General features: G+C 44.8%; 1 protein-coding gene across 6 annotated transcripts in view; it reads right to left on the reverse strand.

Annotated features, from left to right (window-relative positions):
* LOC105494910 (ring finger protein 220) overlaps positions 1–20,890 on the reverse strand; it is a 300,901-nt gene that overhangs the window by 241,905 nt on the left and 38,106 nt on the right. For 2 of the 6 annotated variants that reach the window (XM_071094102.1, XM_011763921.3), the window contains exons 2-4: positions 11,583–11,621; positions 10,873–11,057; positions 3,623–4,364 (exon numbers count right to left, since the gene is read on the reverse strand). In XM_071094102.1, the coding sequence (XP_070950203.1) occupies positions 3,623–4,247 (625 nt within the window). In that variant the 5' untranslated portion in view covers positions 4,248–4,364; positions 10,873–11,057; positions 11,583–11,621. Of the gene's footprint in view, positions 1–3,622; positions 4,365–8,875; positions 8,894–9,318; positions 9,607–10,872; positions 11,146–11,582; positions 11,622–20,890 lie in introns of those variants that run through there. The other 4 variants (XM_011763917.2, XM_071094107.1, XM_011763919.3 and 1 more) reach the window with 4 other exon arrangements.

Consider the following 20,890-nt stretch of genomic DNA (forward strand, 5'->3'; position numbering starts at 1 on the left):
TTCATATGTAAGGCACACGTGAACTATTTGTAATTGGTCCATAAATTTTAGCATTATTTACCTGGACAACGAGCCTTGGGGACTGGTTCGGGGAGTGACAATAAACAGGAGTTACCTCAGTCCCCTTCCTCGGGAATTACGCATCCTCCATGAATGGCTTCTCGCAAAATGCTTCTCCCATTTTCCAGGGCAAGTCAGTCAGTCCTGTAGAGTAAAGACTGCTTGTTTCCCATAGAGCCCAACACCTCCCTCAGGGATCACCTGTGAAGCCAGGTGGATGGACAGGCGAGCAAACCAGAATCACCTACCAGGAAAGATGATGTTTGACCCAAAAAACTATATTTCTGTCTACAAAAATGCGTGTTTAATCACAAAAGAAATCCTGCCTACCACTACCCAGATTTAAGAAAGAACATGTGTGCATTACACCATGTCTGCAGGCCTCTCTTTCCAGTGGGCTTGCAAGTGGACATATCTGCATATTGATGCAGTGTGTGAGCAGGGGGTGGCTGCAACAGTAAAAACTGTCAGTGTTTCCATTATACAACTGATTTCTTAATGACCTAAAACTCAGTCATAAAAACTTCTGCTCTAAGTAAAGGACACACATCCCCATTCTCACCCCCCGCCCCCACCCACCAACAAAACTCTAAAGCTAAATGCTTACTTTGGAGTTTGACTGCTGCATTTAATTAAAATGTTTAAAAAATATTTTATGAAAAGGTATTTACATGAAGAGAACTGAAAAACAAGTCAACCAAATCAGCAATTAACTCTAAATTTTAAGAATAAATACATATACATACATACACACATATGTGTGTGTGTATATATTAACCATATATGGTTAATTTGGGCAATCTGGCAAAAAGCACTGTGTCCTATCACTCTGCTCATCTGAACACTTTTTATCCTCTGTCTTTTCATATCCCCATCCCCCGTCACTGCCCCCATCTGCCCCTGAAGCTCTCTCTCCCTTTGGAAGCAGTCTTGTATACTGTCACTCGATTATCTGAGAAATATTACTTATTTCAAAACGGTTCTGTAGGGAGGACCTGAAAGGCATCTAGTGGGAATAATCAGGCCTTCTAACGGCCCTTAAATATGTATTTACATAAAGCAGACCATAAATATTCCGACACACGTCGGCATATGACAGGAGCCAAGAAAGCTGCTGCAGACTTTGTCTTAGTGCCTCTTCAACCCTTCCTTACAGAAAAATACTTCTCCTGCCTTCCAAAAATTCGCAATCAAAAGCACAAATGCTATCCAGTGTGACCCAGTGAGGGATGTGCTAACCACCTAAGGTAAGGAAGGGAGGAAAGAGCACAAATCCAGGGTGACCACAGGGTAGCACAGCCTCCTTTTCACTTTGCACCTCTGTTTCTTATTAAAGATTAGTCACAAATGCAACTCTGGATAATAACGTGGGTATACAAACACCCTCCCCTCACAGACACTCCTATAGGTTTTATGCTTGTGTACAAGAAAAAAAGGAGAACACAAGGTACTCTATAAGGGAAGAATATTTTAAATGAATAAAAGAAGAAAAGGACTCCAATTTCTATAACACTACATTGGAAATAAAGAAGTTTCCCCACCCTTCTGATCAGAATCTCATTAATTTCAAGGTCAGAATTCCATTTCACTTTGGGAGACAGACTCATTTAATTTTTCTCCACCCAGGCGTATTCCTGTGTGAGGGATCCATCTCCATGGGGGATGCCACCACCACACAATGCAAACCAGGCAAACAGAAGAGTTATGGCTTTGACACTCAGAGAGGAATGGATATCCACGTCTATGAGTTCTGACTTGACTAACAAGCTTCCTCCTGCTCTGGAGTCTGATACAGGTTTGGGCTAAAAAGATAGAAAAATGGAGACAAGCTGGATCTGTTAGGTAAGAAGAGAGGGATCTCAATCTCCAGATGTTACTTTGTGGCATATTAGTTATGAGAGGATTTAATTTTCAACTTGTATTTGGAGGAAAAAAAAGGGGTAGAACCTGTCATACCCTAACACAAGGCAGTTTTAGCTGGAGGTCACATTACAACTAGCCTTGATCACTTGCACATCACCGGACAAGCAAAAACTAAACTAAAATAAAATAAAATAAAATTGACCAACACAATGCCGATACCTGTCCAGCAGGTATATCCAAGAAGCAGGATCACAAGACACACAAGTCAACAGAAAGTGAAAAGGTGAAAGCCAAAGCCAAAGGGAGAGGACAACACTAGCAGTGGTGCTGTCAGCCAGCAGCCTTCTCCCTTAAGTGGGGAGGTCTCCGGCTTACAGACGCTGACATAAAAGACACACTTGCAACATATTTCAAAACCAAAGAGCGATGGATTTACAAGGCAGGTTGATTTTATGATGACTTTTATTGAAAAGGTACGCTGGGTTTAGGCAGATGCCTTTTAGCGCAGGAAAGTTAACACAGTGCCTAATTCAAGGAGACAGCCTGAGGAAGCAGTGGCGACAGGGGAGAGAGCTGCAATGTCTCTATTACTCTCCTCGGCATCATAAAGAGGAGGGAAAAAATGGTATTCGTGTTGGTGGTTATAGAGAGGACGGGAGCATGAAAAAATAGAGAAAAGGGGAAGGCAAACCTCAGATGCAGTTTTCTTAAGAAAATAAAATGAAGCAAATCTGAGAACAAAGGGTTGGGTGGAAAAAACACCCTCAGTTCATAAATTCTCACCAGGCTTGAAGAAAACTGCTCTGTCTACCCACAGCCCAAAAGCTTCAAAACACAATTATTTTCTGATTATATTAGAGCAAAAGATTGCAGGGTTCAGCACTCCTAGTCTACAAGTTCCAAATAAAGGTTTAGTTCCAGCTATGAGTAAGTGTAGCCAGAGCCCAACAAGGCACTTGGAGAACATGAGAAAAAACTGTTTCATAAGCAGAAATTAATAATAGTTGTGAACATCAAATATGGAGCAGTCCCACAGGTCAACCGTGTCTAGTCCTAAAAGTGAGCCCCAGGATAAGCATCCAGCAAACCTGTGAAATCCCAAGAGAAGTCGGCTTTCTAGCCTTGCGATCGCAAGGAAAACACAGCTGTTTGAAATGCTTTATGGTGATTGACGACACCTTTGTCCTTCTCTGAAAAATAGCCTGATGTGGACAAGGGCTGAGAGTTGTGAAAATAGAATCACGTGGAGTCTGCTGGATGTGATACAATGGAAAAGCTAAAAAATAACACTAAGATCAGACAAACATAATGAGGACAGCAAAGAGAGGAGGGGTGGACATGTTTCTTTAGGCCCCCCAAATTCCCTAGGAGCCGACACTTCTTAATGAAATGACATTCACTTCACTACATCAGTGGTACCCCTCTTCACTCCAGTCCTCAGAGAATAAGCCCACCATGACCCGGAGAGAAAGGCTGTGCTGGGGCCAACTTGCCTCTGGCTACTTTCAGAAAAACATTTCAAGAACTATCAGTGCTCACTGATGAGAGACAAGCAAAGGTTAGCACTCCACAGCTAGCGAAAGGGAAGTAGTTGGCCCTTCCCGCTACTAGGAGCATGCAAAACGCCACCGACCTGTTGAACATCACAGTGAGGCAGGGCTTACTGGGGGTACGGGAGGGCTCGAACCAAAGTACTTACATCTGTCATTCCGATCCTCTGGGCTAGATGATGCTTCCCGATCAGAAATGAGGCCAGAGACAGCAAAAATCTTCTTCCCAGTGTCATCAACCTTTAGTGAACCGGGGGAGCTAGATGGCAGCTGTGTCCCAAAGTCATATTCCTTGCCATCTGCATCTGAGAAGCGTAAGTGGGGAGATTCTGTGTCATGGCAGTTCTTAAGTCGCTTGGCCGGCGTAAAGGCTGACTGATAGCTCTCCCGGTCCTCGGTGGAGGCAAAGGGCCGGAAAGCCCCCACACCACTATGATTCAGCATACTAATTGGGGTGCAATCTAGATTTGGGGGAGCAAATTGAGGATGGAGGTGTAGTAGAGAAGGGGGGAAATCACGATTGGCAAAAGTGCCTGGCACCCCACCTTGCCGATGGTACATAGAGGCAAAGGTATAGGAGCCGTTGGTGAAAGGAATATGCACGTCCTTGTCAACTGAGACAGGTACACCAAAGGGTCGTGGCTGCTGACAAGGGATGGAAGCATCACGGCTGGCCTCAGCCGTGGATGCCAGGACCATCAGTGCTGGGGATGCCAGAGGGTTGGGAAGGTAGGATGAGTTCTCCATCTTGAAGGCTGCCCGGTGTAAGTCCATCGGAGTCTCTTTCTGTGGCCGGCGTTACACAAGAAGCAGTCTTCCCTGGGAGGGAGGCCAAGCGGCACCTTGGGTCAGGGCAGGGAATATTACTGGGGAATCATTCCCTTCTAAGACCTGTAGAAACAGCAAAGAGAAAAAAAGAAGGGGGAGGAAAGTCAGGGGGAGGAAAAAAAGGGAAACCCCCAAGTGATCGAAACACCATCCTTCTGGCTTACAGATGCTCGGGCAAGAGACACCACAGGCTTTAGGAGCCAGTGGGCAGCAGCATCAGACCATTTTCATTCAGGAAAATCAATAGACAACTTACTGTGATGTACGCGTAGCTGACTTTGGTCCCTACACGTTCCGGGTGAAATGCGCCTGAGCCCAGCAAAGAAAAAAATATCATAAAACCTCCAAATACAATATTCCCTGAACAAATGAGCTTTGGAAGGCCAAGCCATCCAGTAGATTAAGTGGGGGTCTATGTTTTAAAGTGCTTCCACCTGCATCCACAGGCCACTCATGGCAGGCCTGATGTTCAGAGACCACATTCTACATATACGATTCCCCACATATGCATCCTCTCTTCATCTCCCCTAACAACTCCCTGATACTGAAATATCCCTAATTCAAGTTCATCCAGACCAGGAGCACTTGTACATATTAGTACAAAGTATACACATGGATAAATAATACACATTGGCACATACACACACACAAACACACACACACACACATCTTCATGTATCATCTAAGACTGTTTCCAGAAAAAAGTGCTATGTGAACAAACAGCATTAACATTTATTTTGATGCACACCCCTCTCTAATCACATGGGCTTTCTATTTCTCTTTTCTGAGAAGGAACAAAACCTTCATCAATAAAATGCCTGGCGTCTCTGACAATATTTAAAACCATAATGGGTGCCTTTGGCATACGCTCTCTAGAAGCGTCTGTCTTCTAAGGGCAGCAAAGAACGGATCGGTAATTTTAGTTACTAATGCACTCACTCTTAAGTAGATTTGTAAACTGCCTTGGATTTGCCATTAACATTTAGAACAAAATGTTAACAAAATTTCTGACTTATTTTGCTCTGCTTATTGGCCCAGTCAGAGCTGATGTCCAATAAAGGCCCTCGGAACAAATTGGAGTTCGGAGAGACTTCTTTCAGTTTCCCTTGTAAATTTAGGTTGTACATTTTCATAGTCGCTGGTTCCATTCCAAAGTGTATTTTGAGTGGGGGCTGGGAGAAGGGCTATATATCAAAAGCCAGGACAACATAAAGACGAATACCAGGACTTATTAGCATCAAAAATATACATGAAATAGAAACTTAATGAAACTCAAAGCATAACCAAAAATCACCATCTGCTACAAATTACAGCCTTTAAATGGAGAGTCATATCAGAAATAAAATCTACCTCCTTCCTTTTAAAAAGCCCACCTGGAGTATCTTTGGTATTCCCTCAAATAGAGAAACCTCAGTTAAACGGTAGATGAATCCTCCTGGCTTAATGCAATGCAAAGAGAGTATTTCCTTCTCCCATCCTGTAGCAGACGTGTCAATGACTGTTATTAATTGGGAAGATGAGTGGACACCATCAGACTGCTTCCTCATTTGGCATCTTTCCTTATAGACATCATTGCTAAATTACCAGATTATGTATCTCACATTAACGGATTTTTCTCTCTTCCAAATTTTAAATAACTTTCCTGTCAAGTTATAGCAGTGCAGGGAATGATCTGCCAAGGACAGCCAGTTAGCCTGACAAGTCTGGGAATCCTGTTCTTGGCTGTTTTCTAGTCAGATTAATGGTCACACAACATGGACGCTCTGAAAGTGGGTCTAGGGCTGTTCCAAGAGTTCCAAGCAGCTCTTAACAACAGAAATAGCTACTTGTCTATCAACAAGCAATATTATATGAGGCAAACTGGAGAAAAGGACAAACATAACACACTGAGTATGAAGGGAGGAATGTTTCCCCCTCACAATACGACCTCCCCCCACCCCAGGATTCACTTGCTATTTTTACTTCCTAGATCACCTCATTATCTTAAATGAGTTTCATAAATTAGGAATCTGGTGACAGCACCGGACACTCCAACAGAACCCGGTGAATCACTCAACCCTGGTTATTCATTTGAAAACTTCATTACACTGAAAATAAATCAACAATATTTTTCCAGGCCACATCTCTTACTCCACTGCGTGGGCGTGTTGGTCTCCATGGGGGAGGGGGAGTGCTTTTTTCTTTTCCCTTTTCTTTCTTACCCTCTCCTCACATTAACAACTTGTATAGATGAGGCTTCAGCCCACCACAGTCATTATGAAAATCTATAGTTAATACACTCCCAATGTCAAAATGTCATGGGTTTAAACACAGAACCCAAAATAAGAAAACTAACTGACCCTCTTAATTAAAAAAATATGGATTGTAAGATAATCAGCTTGATGGAGCATTTGGGTGACTGTGAAGAACTGGGCAAAGGGAAAGTAAGTAACTGTTACTTTTCTGACTCTATGCTGATTTTTTTTAATTTAGCACTTCGTGCAAATCCAGATTAAAATAACTCCAGCTATTGATCCGAGCAGTGGAATTGACATTAATTTTAGTTCACTTCTCACTTTGCAAAGGGATCAATAGGAAGTAATAACAGCTGACATCCCCGCTGAAAGGAGGAGAAAGAAGGGCTGAAGACAGAAATCGAAAAGCAACCAAATAAATCATCAGCTACTTTTCCACGGCATCAGACAAACTCCAAACAGATTGCAAAAAGTCTTTGTTGAATTAACTAAACAAGGAGGAGGGATCAATCCACGAAGCTAAATAAATTGTCTGGCAGGCAGTGAGGCTGGACGGAGGGACCAACAAATATTGAGTTAAAAAAATTTCAAATCCTTGACGTGATGGGTTTGGTTCAGTTCCGTATCTGTGGGAGTTTGTTTGTTTCTTAAATCACACTCCCGATCCTGCTTTAAAGTGATTACAAAACGCCAGCTATCTGAATAATTAGTGAGATTACTAATTGCGTGGTTAAACATGCCAGAACCAAGACAAATGAAACGAAGACGCCCGCGTTTGGAACGTGAAAATGTCTGAGGCTGGGCTGATGCGCAGCGCTCCGCGCTCTGCGGAGCGAACTAGCCACTTTCGCACAGAAAAACCGAAAGCCCAAGACAAAGTCTCAGAGAGTAGGTAATCTCCCATCCCATCCTCTGCCCATCCCGGTCCAGGGTCTGGGCTTCCTGACCTGCGCCCGGGATCGGCGTAGAAGGAAGCGGTGGCTGCTGCCGCTGCCTCTGCCGTAGCTGAGAGCCAAACCCATTTGCAAATGACTGCCACAAAGAAAGCTGCAAAGGGCTCTTTCCCGGAGCCGAGCTCAGGGCGCCCACCAAACTATGGCTCTGCTGGCAATTAAAATGCACACACAACACTCCTCTGCTTATTACAACAGGTGATATTTTTGTGGTCTCTGAAGCGTTTCCAAAAGCCAGGAATTAAAATAATAGAACAAATTAAACGATATTTTTCCTTTGCATAAATAAACTTTTAAAAAATTAACAGGGAACTTAAAAAGCAAAGAACAATGGGAAATGAGGCAGAGTAGTGGGGGGTTGTTAAGAACGCAGGAAAGAATTTTTTTTTTTTTTAAGTTCACAGACTTCGCTTGAAGAGAATTCCCGCACACCAAATGCCCAGGGGGTATTTGGAAACACCGCTCTAACAGAAATTTTACCACCATATGCGACAGCTCAGGGAACATAAGGCCAACACAGTTCCCGGGCTAGGGCCGACGCCTGTGCTTCAGGCACGGCCGGGTATCGGTCCCAGATTTGGACCCGGATTCAGGCCCAGCTTGGCCAACGGGTGCGAATCCGAGACAGCCCCGGCCAGTCCGAGAGTGCGGGATCGCTGGGATACGGGCTTAGCGAGAGGGTGCATTATTCAGGTCGGAAGAGTCTCGACTGGGAAAAAATCAACTCTTTCAGGAGAAACGGGGGAAGAGAGGTGAAGGCGAAACCTACATAAACTTGGGGCCAACGCGGAGCCAAGCCCACTACTCTTTGGCCTGACCTCTCCCTCCGGCTCTCGGTTGCCTTTGTATATAGAATACTCTAGGTCCCAACAACCTCCGCACGAAACGATCTGCGCCTAACTTTGGGCAACCAAGGCGCCAGTCCGGGAAGAACCGACACGTGCAAGGGCCCCTGGTCCGCAGCCGCGCGGGGCCCGCGGGGCAGGGGCTCAGAGCTGCCAGCCTTCGACCAAAGTCCAAGGACCTCCAGTCCCCGAGCAGCCCCGCCCTGGGGGTCACCCGGGTCCCGCCGCCGCGCGCCACCGCTTCAGCGGGCAGCCGCGGGCTCCTCCACTCCGGCTCTCCTGCAAATGCGGACCGGCGCGGGACTGCCGGGCCCTTCCAGCTCCTGGACTGTGGATGCGCGGTGCGGAAGAGAGGGTTCTGCGGCCCGCACGGCGGCCGTCCGGCCGCTGCACACTGCGCGGCTCGCAGAACAGGTGTGTGTCCCCGCTCGCTCCGCGCCCGGCCCCGGCCCCGGCCCCGTCGGCCACCAGCGGCGCGACGCGTCGCCGCCCCTTCTTCGGCCTTCCCCAACCTCGCCCCGAAGCGCAGAGAGCGAACTCACGCCACTTTTGCCGGGTCTCTGAGGGCCAGGAGGGATCGGCACAGAAGACGCCAGCACCGCTTTTCCTCGACGCTCTTTCTGCCTTTCCCCCCTCTGCTCATTCCCCTTTGCAGGAAGAGCCCGCGAGACGGAAAGAGGAGGAGGCCAGGCAAGGCAAAGGCCCCCTGCCCACTCTGCTCCCCCTAGTCTCCTCGCTGCTTCCTCACTGACGCCCTTTTTTCTCTTTATTTTTCCTTTCTCTCCCCTTTGCCCCTCAAGCCGAGTCCGGAGCGGAGGCGAGAGGCAAGACGTGGCTGCTGGGCGTCGTGGGCAGCGAGCGCCGTGCTCTCCCCCTCAGCGGCTCCCGGGGCAGGGGGCCGGCGCAGGCAGGAGACCCCAGACGACCTGGGCCAGCCAGGCAGGGCTGTGCCCCCACACCTATGGCCCGGGCCCCATGCACCCACCCAGTGCGACGCGCACCCGGCTCAGGGCCGGAACATGGGCTCTCCGCTGGAGCTGCATCCAAGACCCGAGAATGCAGAGTGTTAACGGGAAGCGAGAGCTCTTCCCCTGCCTCCTGGCTGCCCTAGTTCCCGCTACTTCGGGACTCCTGCGCGCCCTCGCCAGCTTGGGTCGACCTGGGCCGCGAGCTCTCGGAGAGGCTCCTGGAGCCGGGGACGAACCGGGCATCCCCTAGGATGGCCTCACCACCGTGGGCGGCCTCGCCCGGGGGGCCACACGGAAGCTCTCCGCCCAAGTTTGTTGTGCCCTGGAAGAAAAGGCTTTCTCTTACAAAGCACAAAGGCGAAACGCCCAGGCCGAGCCCTGAAAAGCCCCGGGTTGGGGGGCGGGGGTGGGGTGGGGGAGGCCGGAGTCTCCCGAGCGCGGTGGCGGGGCTGGGCTCCGGGCAGAGAAGGTCGCTCGGCCCGGGCTGACAAGCGCGGCGGCAGTGGCCGCAGGACAGCAGCGACCGGCGTGCTCACTAAAAAGTTTTGTTCTCAAGTCAGAAGAGAAATTGTTACTCAGTTTAAGGCAGGTCTAAGATAAAAATAAAACTACAAACAGAGTAAGGCGCCCTTGTCTCCACGATCGTCCTCCCGCCTTGCTCAGTAGAACCGATGGGAGAGGGGGTCCCGACCCCGAAAATCCCGGGAGATCCCACGTGTCGGGCTGCTCTACTGCCAGGCCGGTCCAACCCACCGGAGTGGGGAGTTTACCGGTGGCATTTAGAATGATCCGCCTCTATGCTAGCACCTGCCTCCTTCCTGCCGGCAGAGGATCCCCCTATCCCACCCCACCTCCCTCCCTCCACAGCCTTCACACCCGCCCGGGCTAGGAAAAAGTCAGCCGAGCACCCGGGGTTCCGGGCTAAACAGTCACTCCCCGGGTACCCCGCGGAGCCGGCTGTGTGTGGGGTGGAGGCTGTAGGGGTCGTTTCTCATTCGGATCGCCCCTTCTCCATCCGCCCGCCGCCTCGGGCTCCCCACTGAGTACCACCCAGCCCTGGCCTCGCCGGAAATCAACGCGGGGTACACAAGGGAGCCCGGAAATCACCGGGGGGTGCACCAGGGAGCCCGGCGAGAAGGCATTCTCGCGATCGACCCGAACAAAGTGGGAATGGGGCTTATTGAAAGATGGAGAAAAGAACTCCTGCTCCCTTCCCTTGCAGTGCCCTAACCCTCCCTACTTGTCCAATTCCCGCGTCTGGTCCCTCCCCCTTGCACCTCCCCCCCTCCCCAAATAAAACATATTAAGGAAAACTCAAGACGGAAAGTTTGAGCGAGGCAGCGCACGGAGCGCGCAGGGCGCCGATGCCGAGAGGCTCTGTTGCGATGATCCAAGACGCGCCAGTCCCAGTCCCAGCCCCAGCCCCTGCCTCCGTCCGGGGGGAACCGCCCGAATCCCTAGGAAACGGACCCGGAAAGTTAGCCAGGTTCCTGAACAAGCCGGCTGCCCTCGCACCCACCCCTCTTGGGTACGCACACACGTCCACACCCCTTTCTGCTCTCCATACTTGCCGTGGAAATTCCTTGGGAGAACGGTCGCACTTTTCAGGACACGGAGGGAAGCAGGCGGAGAGTGTGGTGCATGAAAAGTCCCGGGTGCGCAGAGCCGGCGGAGGCAGCGGCGGCGGCGGCGGCGGCAGCGGCAGCGGCAGCAGCAGCAGTAGGCGGCTGGCCCCGGGTTTGTGTTCGCGAGCTGCCTGGGATTGCATGTACAGATCAAAAGACTCGGTTGGCGTGAGAGAAGGAGCAGTGCTGCCTCTCAGCGCTGGCTCTAATCAGTGAATGAGCCTCCACTCTCCCAGGGACTCGGAGAGACACACACGCGCGCACACACACACGCACGCACACATTCTCTCACACTCACACACATACAGGCACTCTGAGCACTGAATACATTAGGGCACTAAGGGACTCTGGGAAATGAAGTCCAGACCCAGGGCACTCCTGGAGAACAGACCTACTGGCCCTCACCAAAGAGCTTGGAAGTCTTGGGGTCGCCAGCCATTGTAAACTAAAGAGAGCGTTGACTTTTGTTTACATCCCTCCTCCCCAACCCGCAAAGGTCTCAGTGAATGGTTTGGTGCTTGTTCTTCTTTCTTTCCTGAACCAAAAGGGACCAAGAGTAAATGGGCAAAGCTTGAAGACTCACATCCACTGCTGCTTAAATGACCCCCAAATCCTGGCTCCCTCAAAATCTCTACCTTTTTCCAGAAAAATCTTACCTGCTGCTTTGTTCCTGGAATGCTTCTCTGGGTCTTTGACTATAATAATAAAATAATAAATGAATATTAATAAAACTGTACCTTTTGGAGGAGGTGAAGGCCTAGTTTAGCATCCAGATGTGAGAATAAACTTTTTATTGGTGTTTTATTGATGTTTATATTACAGTTCTTTTCAAATCACTTCATATCATCCTATAATTCATCAAACACAGAAAGATAAATAGGGGAAACGGATAGAGAACTAACATTCCTGAGTGCTTTCTAGGAGCCCGGTTATGGGACTAAATGCCTTTACATAATCTCATTTACTCCTAAGATTAATTCTGGAGATAATATTACCACTAGTTTATGAGAGGAAACTGAGGTTGAAAGGGTTTTGTAATTTGCCCATGAGAACGTGGTTAACAAGTCTTGGATAGCAGGTAGTTCTAGTTCTGAAAGCAAAGTTCAACCAAAATCAAATCCTGGTTTAACAAGTCATTCCTGGCCGGGCACGGTGGCTCACGCCTGTAATGCCAACACTTCGGGAGGCCGAGGCGGGTGGAACAAGAGGTCAGGAGTTCGAGACCAGCCTGACCAACATGGTGAAACCCCATCTCTACTAAAAATACAAAAAGTAGCCAGGCATGGTGGCACATGCCTGTAATCCTAGCTACTCAGGAGGCCAAGGCAGGAGAATCGCTTGAACCTGGGAGGTGGAGGTTGCAGTGAGCCGAGATCATGTCTGGGAGCCAAAAAAAAAAAAAAAAGGTCATTCCTTTGTTTGGTGGTTCAGTGTCTAAAACCTCAGATTTCTCGTCTGGAAAAAAAAGGGAGGGTGGGGAGGAATGGAGTACACACTGATAATCCACTTTGCAGAGAACCACATAGGATTATAAATTGTCTAAAGAGAATGAAACTCAGAATCTCATTCTTGCTATTATTTCGTTGTCCTTTTTACTCATGTTTAACATTAAGGTAGCATCTAAATATTAAGCATGTTTACATATATGTGTGCTGTTTGTATTTTAAAATTTTAATTGGCAACTCTAAATAAATTGTTAATTTGATCACTTAAGAGTTCTACACTTATGACTATTTCTGTAATTCATGGTATCAGGATTGTTTGTTGAGGAACTTTATTTTTATTTATTTATTTATTTATTTATTTATTTATTTATTTATTTTTGAGATGGAGTCTCACTCTCTCACCCAGGCTGGAGTGCAGTGGTGTGATCTCGGCTTACTGCAACCTCTGCCTCCCGAGTTCAAGCGATTCTCTTACCTCAGCCTCCTGAATAGCTGGGATTACAGGCATGCCCCTCCACGCCCAAATAATTTTTAGTAGAAATAGGGTTTCACCATGTTGGCCAGGCTGGTCTCAAACTCCTGACTTCAAGTGATCCACTTGCTTCGGCCTCCCAAAGTGCTGGGATTACAGGGGTGAGCCACCACGCCTGGCCTGTTGAGGAACTTATAATTCATGTTTAATTGTTCACTCATACACCAACATTTATTATGTTAGGCTCTATTCTTTCCACTAAATTATTATTTCCTGCTGGATTGTAAACTTCATGATGTCAAGAACCATGTTTGTTTGTTGCATTCTACATCATACCCTAAGCACCTAACAGCATCAGTCTCTTAGTTGAATGAATAAACGAGGATGTAAAAATGAACGCCTGTCCTCAAAGAGCTCACCATCTAGTAGAGGAAAAAAAGAAAGAGTTAGAAATCAATCTGATAATTACTATAATAAGGATGACCTTAGAATTTATTGATCTAACTGAGATAAGTTTGATGATAAAAAAAGGGACACTTTTAATAATTACACTGGGATGACAAATGTGAATAAGGGCCATCCTGGGCCAAGCAGGTTGAATGGTCACCCTAGCTACATAAGGTATTTCATTCATTCATTTAACAAGCATTTATTGAGAATTCTCTTGTGTGGTGTGTTAAAGGAATTATAAGCCACTGATTTCCCTAGAAATTGAAGTATGAAACATTGAGCAGCAACAGATAGGCAGGAGAAGTGGGTCAAATCACAAAAGGCTTTGTATACTAAGCTAAGGAAAGTGGACGTTATCCTATAGATGATGAGAAACCCCTAAAGGGTTTTAGGGGTGTGGCATGGTAGGATTTCTGTTTTAAAACAAGCACTAGTTGCTGGGTGGGCAAGGTGGAGGTTAGACAAGAGGCAGTGAGGCCAATTAAAAAGTCTATCTCAGGTAATTCAGTTGAGATACAGTAGAGCCTGAACCAAGGTACTGGGGCAGAGTGAGTGGAGAGGAGGGGACACATTACAGTGAGATCTAAAAGGTAGCATCAACAAGATTTAGCCATTTTAGTATGGTAGATGAAAGCAGAAGGAAGAGTCTATATAAATCCTAAATAAGATTTTATTATTTATAGCACAAGATGATGTCAGTAATGTTCATCAGTAGTAAAAGGCTCCCTCAAATCAACTTAGAGAGCTCCCATAGGTCCAGTGCACATTCTCACAGATAGATGATACAGATAAGAAGGCCTGTTCAATCATCAAGCCAAATATTTTTAGCTGCTACCACACGCAGTGGTCCTCACTACGATGCAAGTACTTAGAAACTCGAAGAACTAATCACTGTCTATAACAGCAATCTAAATGAAAAAATTAAATGCAAATCCCTCATAAAACCAGAGCAAAATTATATAATGCAAAATTGAATATGTAATACCTCACTAATTCACAGGTCATACGTCCAGCAACCTCAGCTATCCAAAACACAATGAAGCAGGAAATAAGCAAAAAGGGTCCCAGAATAGCCAAAATAAACATTACAAAGTCCATGCACTAAAGTTAACACATTTCCCTCCTAGGAGAATTACACAAGCCTTCATTCAGAGCCGATTTATTCTTTCTTAGGTACAATTCTAATAAGCTTGATTATTTGGCTTTCCCATTCACAGCTGATTAAGATTGTCAAATTAAAAGGGGGCAGCCATTAAAAAGAATGATATAGACTAAGATGTACTGACATAGAAGGATACCTATTATATATTGTCGAGTGAGAAAAACAAGTCATATAACAGTATGTATAATATGATTTGATATTTGTCCATATACATGTACACATACATTGACAGAAAAAGGCCTGTAGGGATACATTAAACTGTTAACAATGGTTATGGCTAGGGAGTGTGAGTGTGGATGTGACACGGTTGGGGGTTAGACAGAAATGAAGGGGGGACTTTGACTTTTTACTCCATAGACTTCTGTTTGTTTTCAGTGAACATATATTAGTTTTGTAATTTTAATATCCATTGAAACGTATATAAAAAGAGCAAAGGGTAGTGTTGTTAGAGCAAGAACACTGACAATGAGAAATGGTGACCGAACTATAAGAAGCAAGCACCATAACTCAAAAACTACAAGAAAATGGGGTTATTTGGTGTGAAGGCAAAAAGCCCTATCCCATCAGTGGTCCCAGTGGATGTCATGAATTCCAACCAAACATACCCTGATACTTTTGGGGATAGGTCATCAAGGAACACATTATGCTTAGTATATTTTACTTACGAGAGCTAGCACACGTGTGAAAATACAGAAAAATAAATTCCTACCAACATGATTTAAACAGCAGATTTTGATACTTTGAGAAGTAAATTTCAGTTGTCTGGGAAATATACTTTTGTGGAACACATCATTCCCTGAAGATGAGAAGTAAAGGAGATATCACTTTATATAAGAGCAGAGGTGATGCAGAGTAAGGAATGGTCCACAAATTCAATAGACATTTATTGAGTGTCTACCAAGTGCCAGTCACTAAGAATAGAAAGATAAATAATAGTGCCTGCCCTACAGAGGTTTATAGTCCAGTAGCAGAGATGGATAGGAAAGCAAATATATATGGTACAATGTGAGCAGTGCTATAATGGAAATTCTGAGTATAGGGTGGTAGAAATACAAAAGAAGGAGGTACTGAGTTATGGAGCTATTAGGAAAGGAGGCAGGGACACAAGTGGGTTTTTAAAAAATAACTGTCATATGGGATGACAGTTAAGCTTCGTTAAAAATGACTGTTACATGGAATGACACTTAAGTTGGGCTTTGAAGGATAAGTAGAGTTTATCAAGGGAGAAAAATGGGAAGAGCACTCCAGGATGAGCAAATAGCAAAATAGCATATGCAAAGGCACATAAAATTTCCTGCCATATTCCAATAGTACATCTCAAATTTTTCCACAAGAAAGAGGTGGTACAGATGGTGGTGTCTAAGGGCAAGCCTAAAATGGCTTGCCACTAGCTTGAAATGTATGTATCCTGTTTTATCTTGAAAAATGAATGGAAATTTTGCCTTCAACTCCACAAATATATTAAGCTTTAACATAAAACCATGTTTTAAATTACTTATCATTTGATAGAACTGATGCTCCAGAAAGATGCACCATATTTATTTGGTACTTTCTCAAATCCAAAGCACAACACTAAATAATCCAGGGGCATTCGTTCCTAACTTGAAAAACATTCAGCAATTGGGCTGGGAGGGGAAAAAAAAAGGTGTAGAAGATACAAGGGGAGACTGGAAAAATAGATTAATGGACTATGAAAGATCTTGTTTGTCACATTAAGGAACTAACTGGACACTCCCAGTGTCTAACCAACTCCTATTTATACTTCAAGACTTTGCTTGGGATGGTCTCTTCCAGGAAGCCACCCTGCCCACCAGCCTCTCTTCTCCTCAAACCTGATTATCATAGCAGTCTATGCATGCAGCTATTCACTTATCACATTGTACTGGAATTATCTATTGTTTTCAGGTTCCTTACTAGACTCTGATCTGCTTAAAGCAGAATTCTGTCTTAGTTGTTTTGCATGGTACTTACCACAACAGATACTGGTGTCTATTGGACTGAACTGATTTAGATAAAAGGACAAGATTCAGCAAGTACTACCTGGTCTAGATTCTAAAGCTTCTTGAATGTAGGGCCCGCTTGCGTACCACTGCATCCCAAACACTTCACACTCACGGGAAACATCCCAGTAGGTGATTGATAAAATGTGTACAATGAATGAATGAGAATTCTCAAAACAGGAATGACATGATCAGATCGGGGTTTAGAAAAATAAAATTGGAGGCAATTTTAAATGTAGCCTGGAGAGGAGTAAGACTGGAGACAAAGAAATTAGTGAGGAAAAAATGCAAAAGAAACACCGGACATATTGGTAAAAGATTGCCTTTTCTTAAAAATGGTTTTCTAATCGGCTAAGTTGATTAGATGTTTATATTTATCTTACAAGACTGGTCTTTTTATTCTCTTAGGATTTCCTGACGGAGGATATTCAGTTGCCTTGTTCCCTGACCCCAGCCCCTTCAGGCTGGTGTCTTCTTGTACATCTGGAGGTCATTGAGGGCAGTGACTATGTCTTATTCATCTTAGTATCTCCAATGCCTAGGACATGCCTGCTCAATAAATGTTTGCTGAATGAATGAACACATAAATTGATCTATTAGTATACTGTACTCAAGCTCCGACCAAGACACAGAGGACCTAATGATCCCCAGTGTGTGGGTTTCTGGATACAGGAAACAGAACAAATAAAGCAAGACTGGATACAAATGCACACCTATTCCACAGGTAACACAGGGTAAATTTCTCTCTCTGACCCCTCCATCCTCATTCTGAAGAATAACTCTCATTGAGTGAAAATCAATAAAAGTCATTTTAAGGGAAGTAGGTTTAGAAAAAGGCCCTGAAGGAGGAGAAAGGAGGAGGGGAACTTCAAGTTCGAGCAATTTGGACTTTTAAAATATATATATAAGGACTTGTAAGCTTCAAAAAACCTCTACAAAATAAAAAGTCTGCTTTTCCACACTCACTTTCAAAAGGAATCTCCCCCACCAATGCCCAACACACAAACCAGGAGTCTTTTTGAGATTTCCAGTTTTATCACCCAAAAAGAAAAAATAAATTCACAGCAGAAATAATAAATCCTCCATTTTTCATATTGACTCCAACCAGAAACTTTCTGAAGTAGTTGCAGGCGGCTCCCAAAGACATTAGACCAATATCAATGCCAAGATTGACCATCTGGCAATCTAGCAACAAATATTTACTGACCACTTACTATGTATGAATCAAGGCAGTAGGAAGAAACTGTAAAAGATGCCTGCCCCATCCCCCCAAAAAGGCAGAAAATGCACCTCCTATCCCCTAAGAAGCTTGTAGAATTGTAGCATTAACTCATAATCAAAAGAAAGGTTAAATAAACCCAAACTCAATTTTATAATGTAGATAAAATATATCAAATGGATAATACAGGCAAACTGCTGTAGGTTTTCAAAAGCCAGAGAAACCATCATGGTTTGAGATGTCCTTAAGTGTTTTGGACAAAGATAAGATTTAAGTAGGACATTAAAAGATATAAAGTTGAATATTGAAGAATGGAAAATATTACAAGAATAATGCCCATGGTATGTCAGGGAACAATTTACTCAAGAGTTGTGTCATAAAGAGTATTTGCAGTGATAAGAGTTATTAAAATTTCATGGAAATATAGCATCATAGTTAAGAGCAACTGAAGGCAGATCTGGGTTTGAATCCTATTTCTACTGCTTATTGGTTGAACGACCTTGTCACATTTACCTTCTCTGAAGCTCTGTTTCCACAAGCTTAAAATGGAGACATGTTAACTTTATGAACTTGATATGAAGATTAAATAAAAGGTACTCACCACAGTTATTGGCAAATAGTAAGGGTTCAATAGGTGAGAGCTCCATGCTCTCCCCTCAAAGTGAAAGTTTGTGACTTGAAACTTGTAGAAATTGAAAAGGATTTTGTTTTTAAGCATAGATCAGAACAAACCTGTATAGAACGGATAGCCAGCCATTTTGCTTTCACCTTATCCAATAGAGCAGCTATTCCCTGCTGATTTCCATTTGGAGCAAGATTTTAGCATCCTTATTATTTGATTTGGAAACATTCTTCTTCCTCTTCCTAAAAGTACTCTGAATCTTGCTCACTTTCACTGTCATCCCCAAGCTTTTCTAGATAATAGAATGCTTCTGAAGGAAAAGAGGGAAGTGTGCAGATTTCAGATTCATGTTATTTGCTCGTATTCATTCATCGATTCAATAAATATTTATTGAGCAACTATTTTTGAAAGATTAAAAGCTGTCAAGTGGAAGACTTCAACTTCACACCCCTTACTTGCACCTGTCCCCTCTTTCCTTGCTCTCTCCTGTTATAGAGAGGGAAGAAGCCCTCCTCCAATGAAAGGCTGGACAACTCCACCTGTGCTTTGGAGCCCTGGTCTTCTTTGGGGGCCTTTGCACCTGTAGCACCTTTTTCATGTTTCCAATCTCGTCCTCTTTAATAATTCTTTCTATTCAGCACTTAAACACACTCAAGCATTTCTCATTCAAAAGAGAGAGAGAGAGAGATTTTTTAAAAAAGAAATAAAAATCCTCCTTAGTCCTTCATCCACATCCTTCTCCAGCTCTAATGCTATCTCCTCCCTCTTCCCAGTCAAGCTTGTGAAAGTGTTGCTTCCAGACCCCATCTTTACTTTTTCACCTCCCACCTACTCTTCAAGCTCATCAATCTGGATTTTGTGTCTGCCATTCCTCAAAAATATGACTCTCAGTAAGGTCATCAATTTTTATTTCCCATTTTACCTGACATTCCTTCCTTGAAATGCTTTCTTCCCTTGACTTTGGGGACATCACACCTTTCTGATTTTCTTTTTACCTCACTAGTAGCTCATTCTTGCCCATTTTTGACACCTCTTTATGGGACCATTCAATGTTTTTAGGGTTCTGTTGAATGTATGCTTCTTTTCCCACTTTGAGTTTTTCCTGAGGTAAATGCATTTACTCCTATGCTTTCTTACCATGGATATACCTAAAGCTCTTCAATCTGTAGCTTCAGACCCTCATACCCAATAGCCTACCTAACCTGAATATTTCACTGGCACCTCAAACTCTGCATATCCAAATCTGGACTCATCATCTTCATTCCCAAACCATCTCTCCTCCTTTGGTGTTCCTCAACTCAGTAAATAACAGTACCAGATAACCAGTGGTTCAAGGCAGAAATCTGAGAATCATCCTTGACTACTCCTTCTCCACCATCCATACCAAATCAATTACTAATTTTGCCTTTTTTTTTTTTTCTTTTTTTGAGACAGAGTTTTGATCTTGTTGTCCAGGCTGGAGTGCAATGGTGCAATCTCAGCTCACTGCAACCTCCACCTCCCAGGTTCAAGCAATTCTGCCTCAGCCTGCCGAGTAGCTGGGATTATAGGGATGCACCACCACGCCCGGCTAATTTTGTATTTTTAGTAGAGATGGGGTTTCTCCATGTTGGTCAGGCTGGTCTCGAACTCCCGACCTCAGGTTATCTGCCTGCCTCCGCCTCCCAAAGTGCTGGGATTACAGGCGTGAGCCACCACACCTGGCCACTAATTTGCCATTAGATCTCCTAGATATTTCTAAAAACCATCAATTCCTCCATTTTTTTTTAACCAATATCACCTGTTGTCCAAGCTATTGCAACAGCCTCCTTTTTAAAAGAGCAAATCTGTATATCACTTTTAATGCTTAAATTATGGCTTCCCTCATGCCTGTAATCCCAGAACTTTGGGAGGCCGAGGCAGGCGGATCATGAGGTCAGGAGATGGAGACCATCCTAGCTAACACAGTGAAACCCCATCTCTACTAAAAATACAAAAAATTAGCTGGGCGCGGGGGCGGGCGCCTGTAGTCCCAGCTACTTGGGAGGCTGAGGCAGGAGAATGGCGTGAACTCGGGATGCGGAGCTTGCAGTGAGCGGAGATGGCGCCACTGCACTCCAGCCTGGGCGACTGAGCTAGACTCCGTCCTAAATAAATAAATAAATAAATAAAAAGGCTTCCCATTGACCTTTGGATAAATTCCTAAAATCTTTAATGTGATCCACAAGGTCTTGTATTTTCTGACATCTACCTACATTTCCACTTCTCTCTGCTCTCCAGCCATATTGGTCTTCTCTCAATGCTTCAGTGCTTTGCATGCTCTCACCTTAAGACTTTGCTCTCTCCCTCTTCTATCAATCCCTACCTCCACCTATTTTAATAGCTACCTAGCTAATCCTAGTCATCTTTTCAGGTTTCAGCTTAACTGTTCTGGAACTGGAAGCGGAGTTGGCTAGTTCCCTCTTTGTATGTTCACAGGATGCCTCATCCTTTCTTCTCCTTTTTTTTTTTTTTTTTTTTTTTTTTGAGACGGAGTCTCGCTCTGTCACCCAGGCTGGAGTGCAGTGGCCGGATCTCAGCTCACTGCAAGCTCCGCCTCCCGGGTTCACGCCATT

The sequence above is a fragment of the Macaca nemestrina genome, chromosome 1 (assembly GCF_043159975.1).
Source record: "Macaca nemestrina isolate mMacNem1 chromosome 1, mMacNem.hap1, whole genome shotgun sequence".
Lineage (NCBI taxonomy): Eukaryota > Metazoa > Chordata > Mammalia > Primates > Cercopithecidae > Macaca > Macaca nemestrina.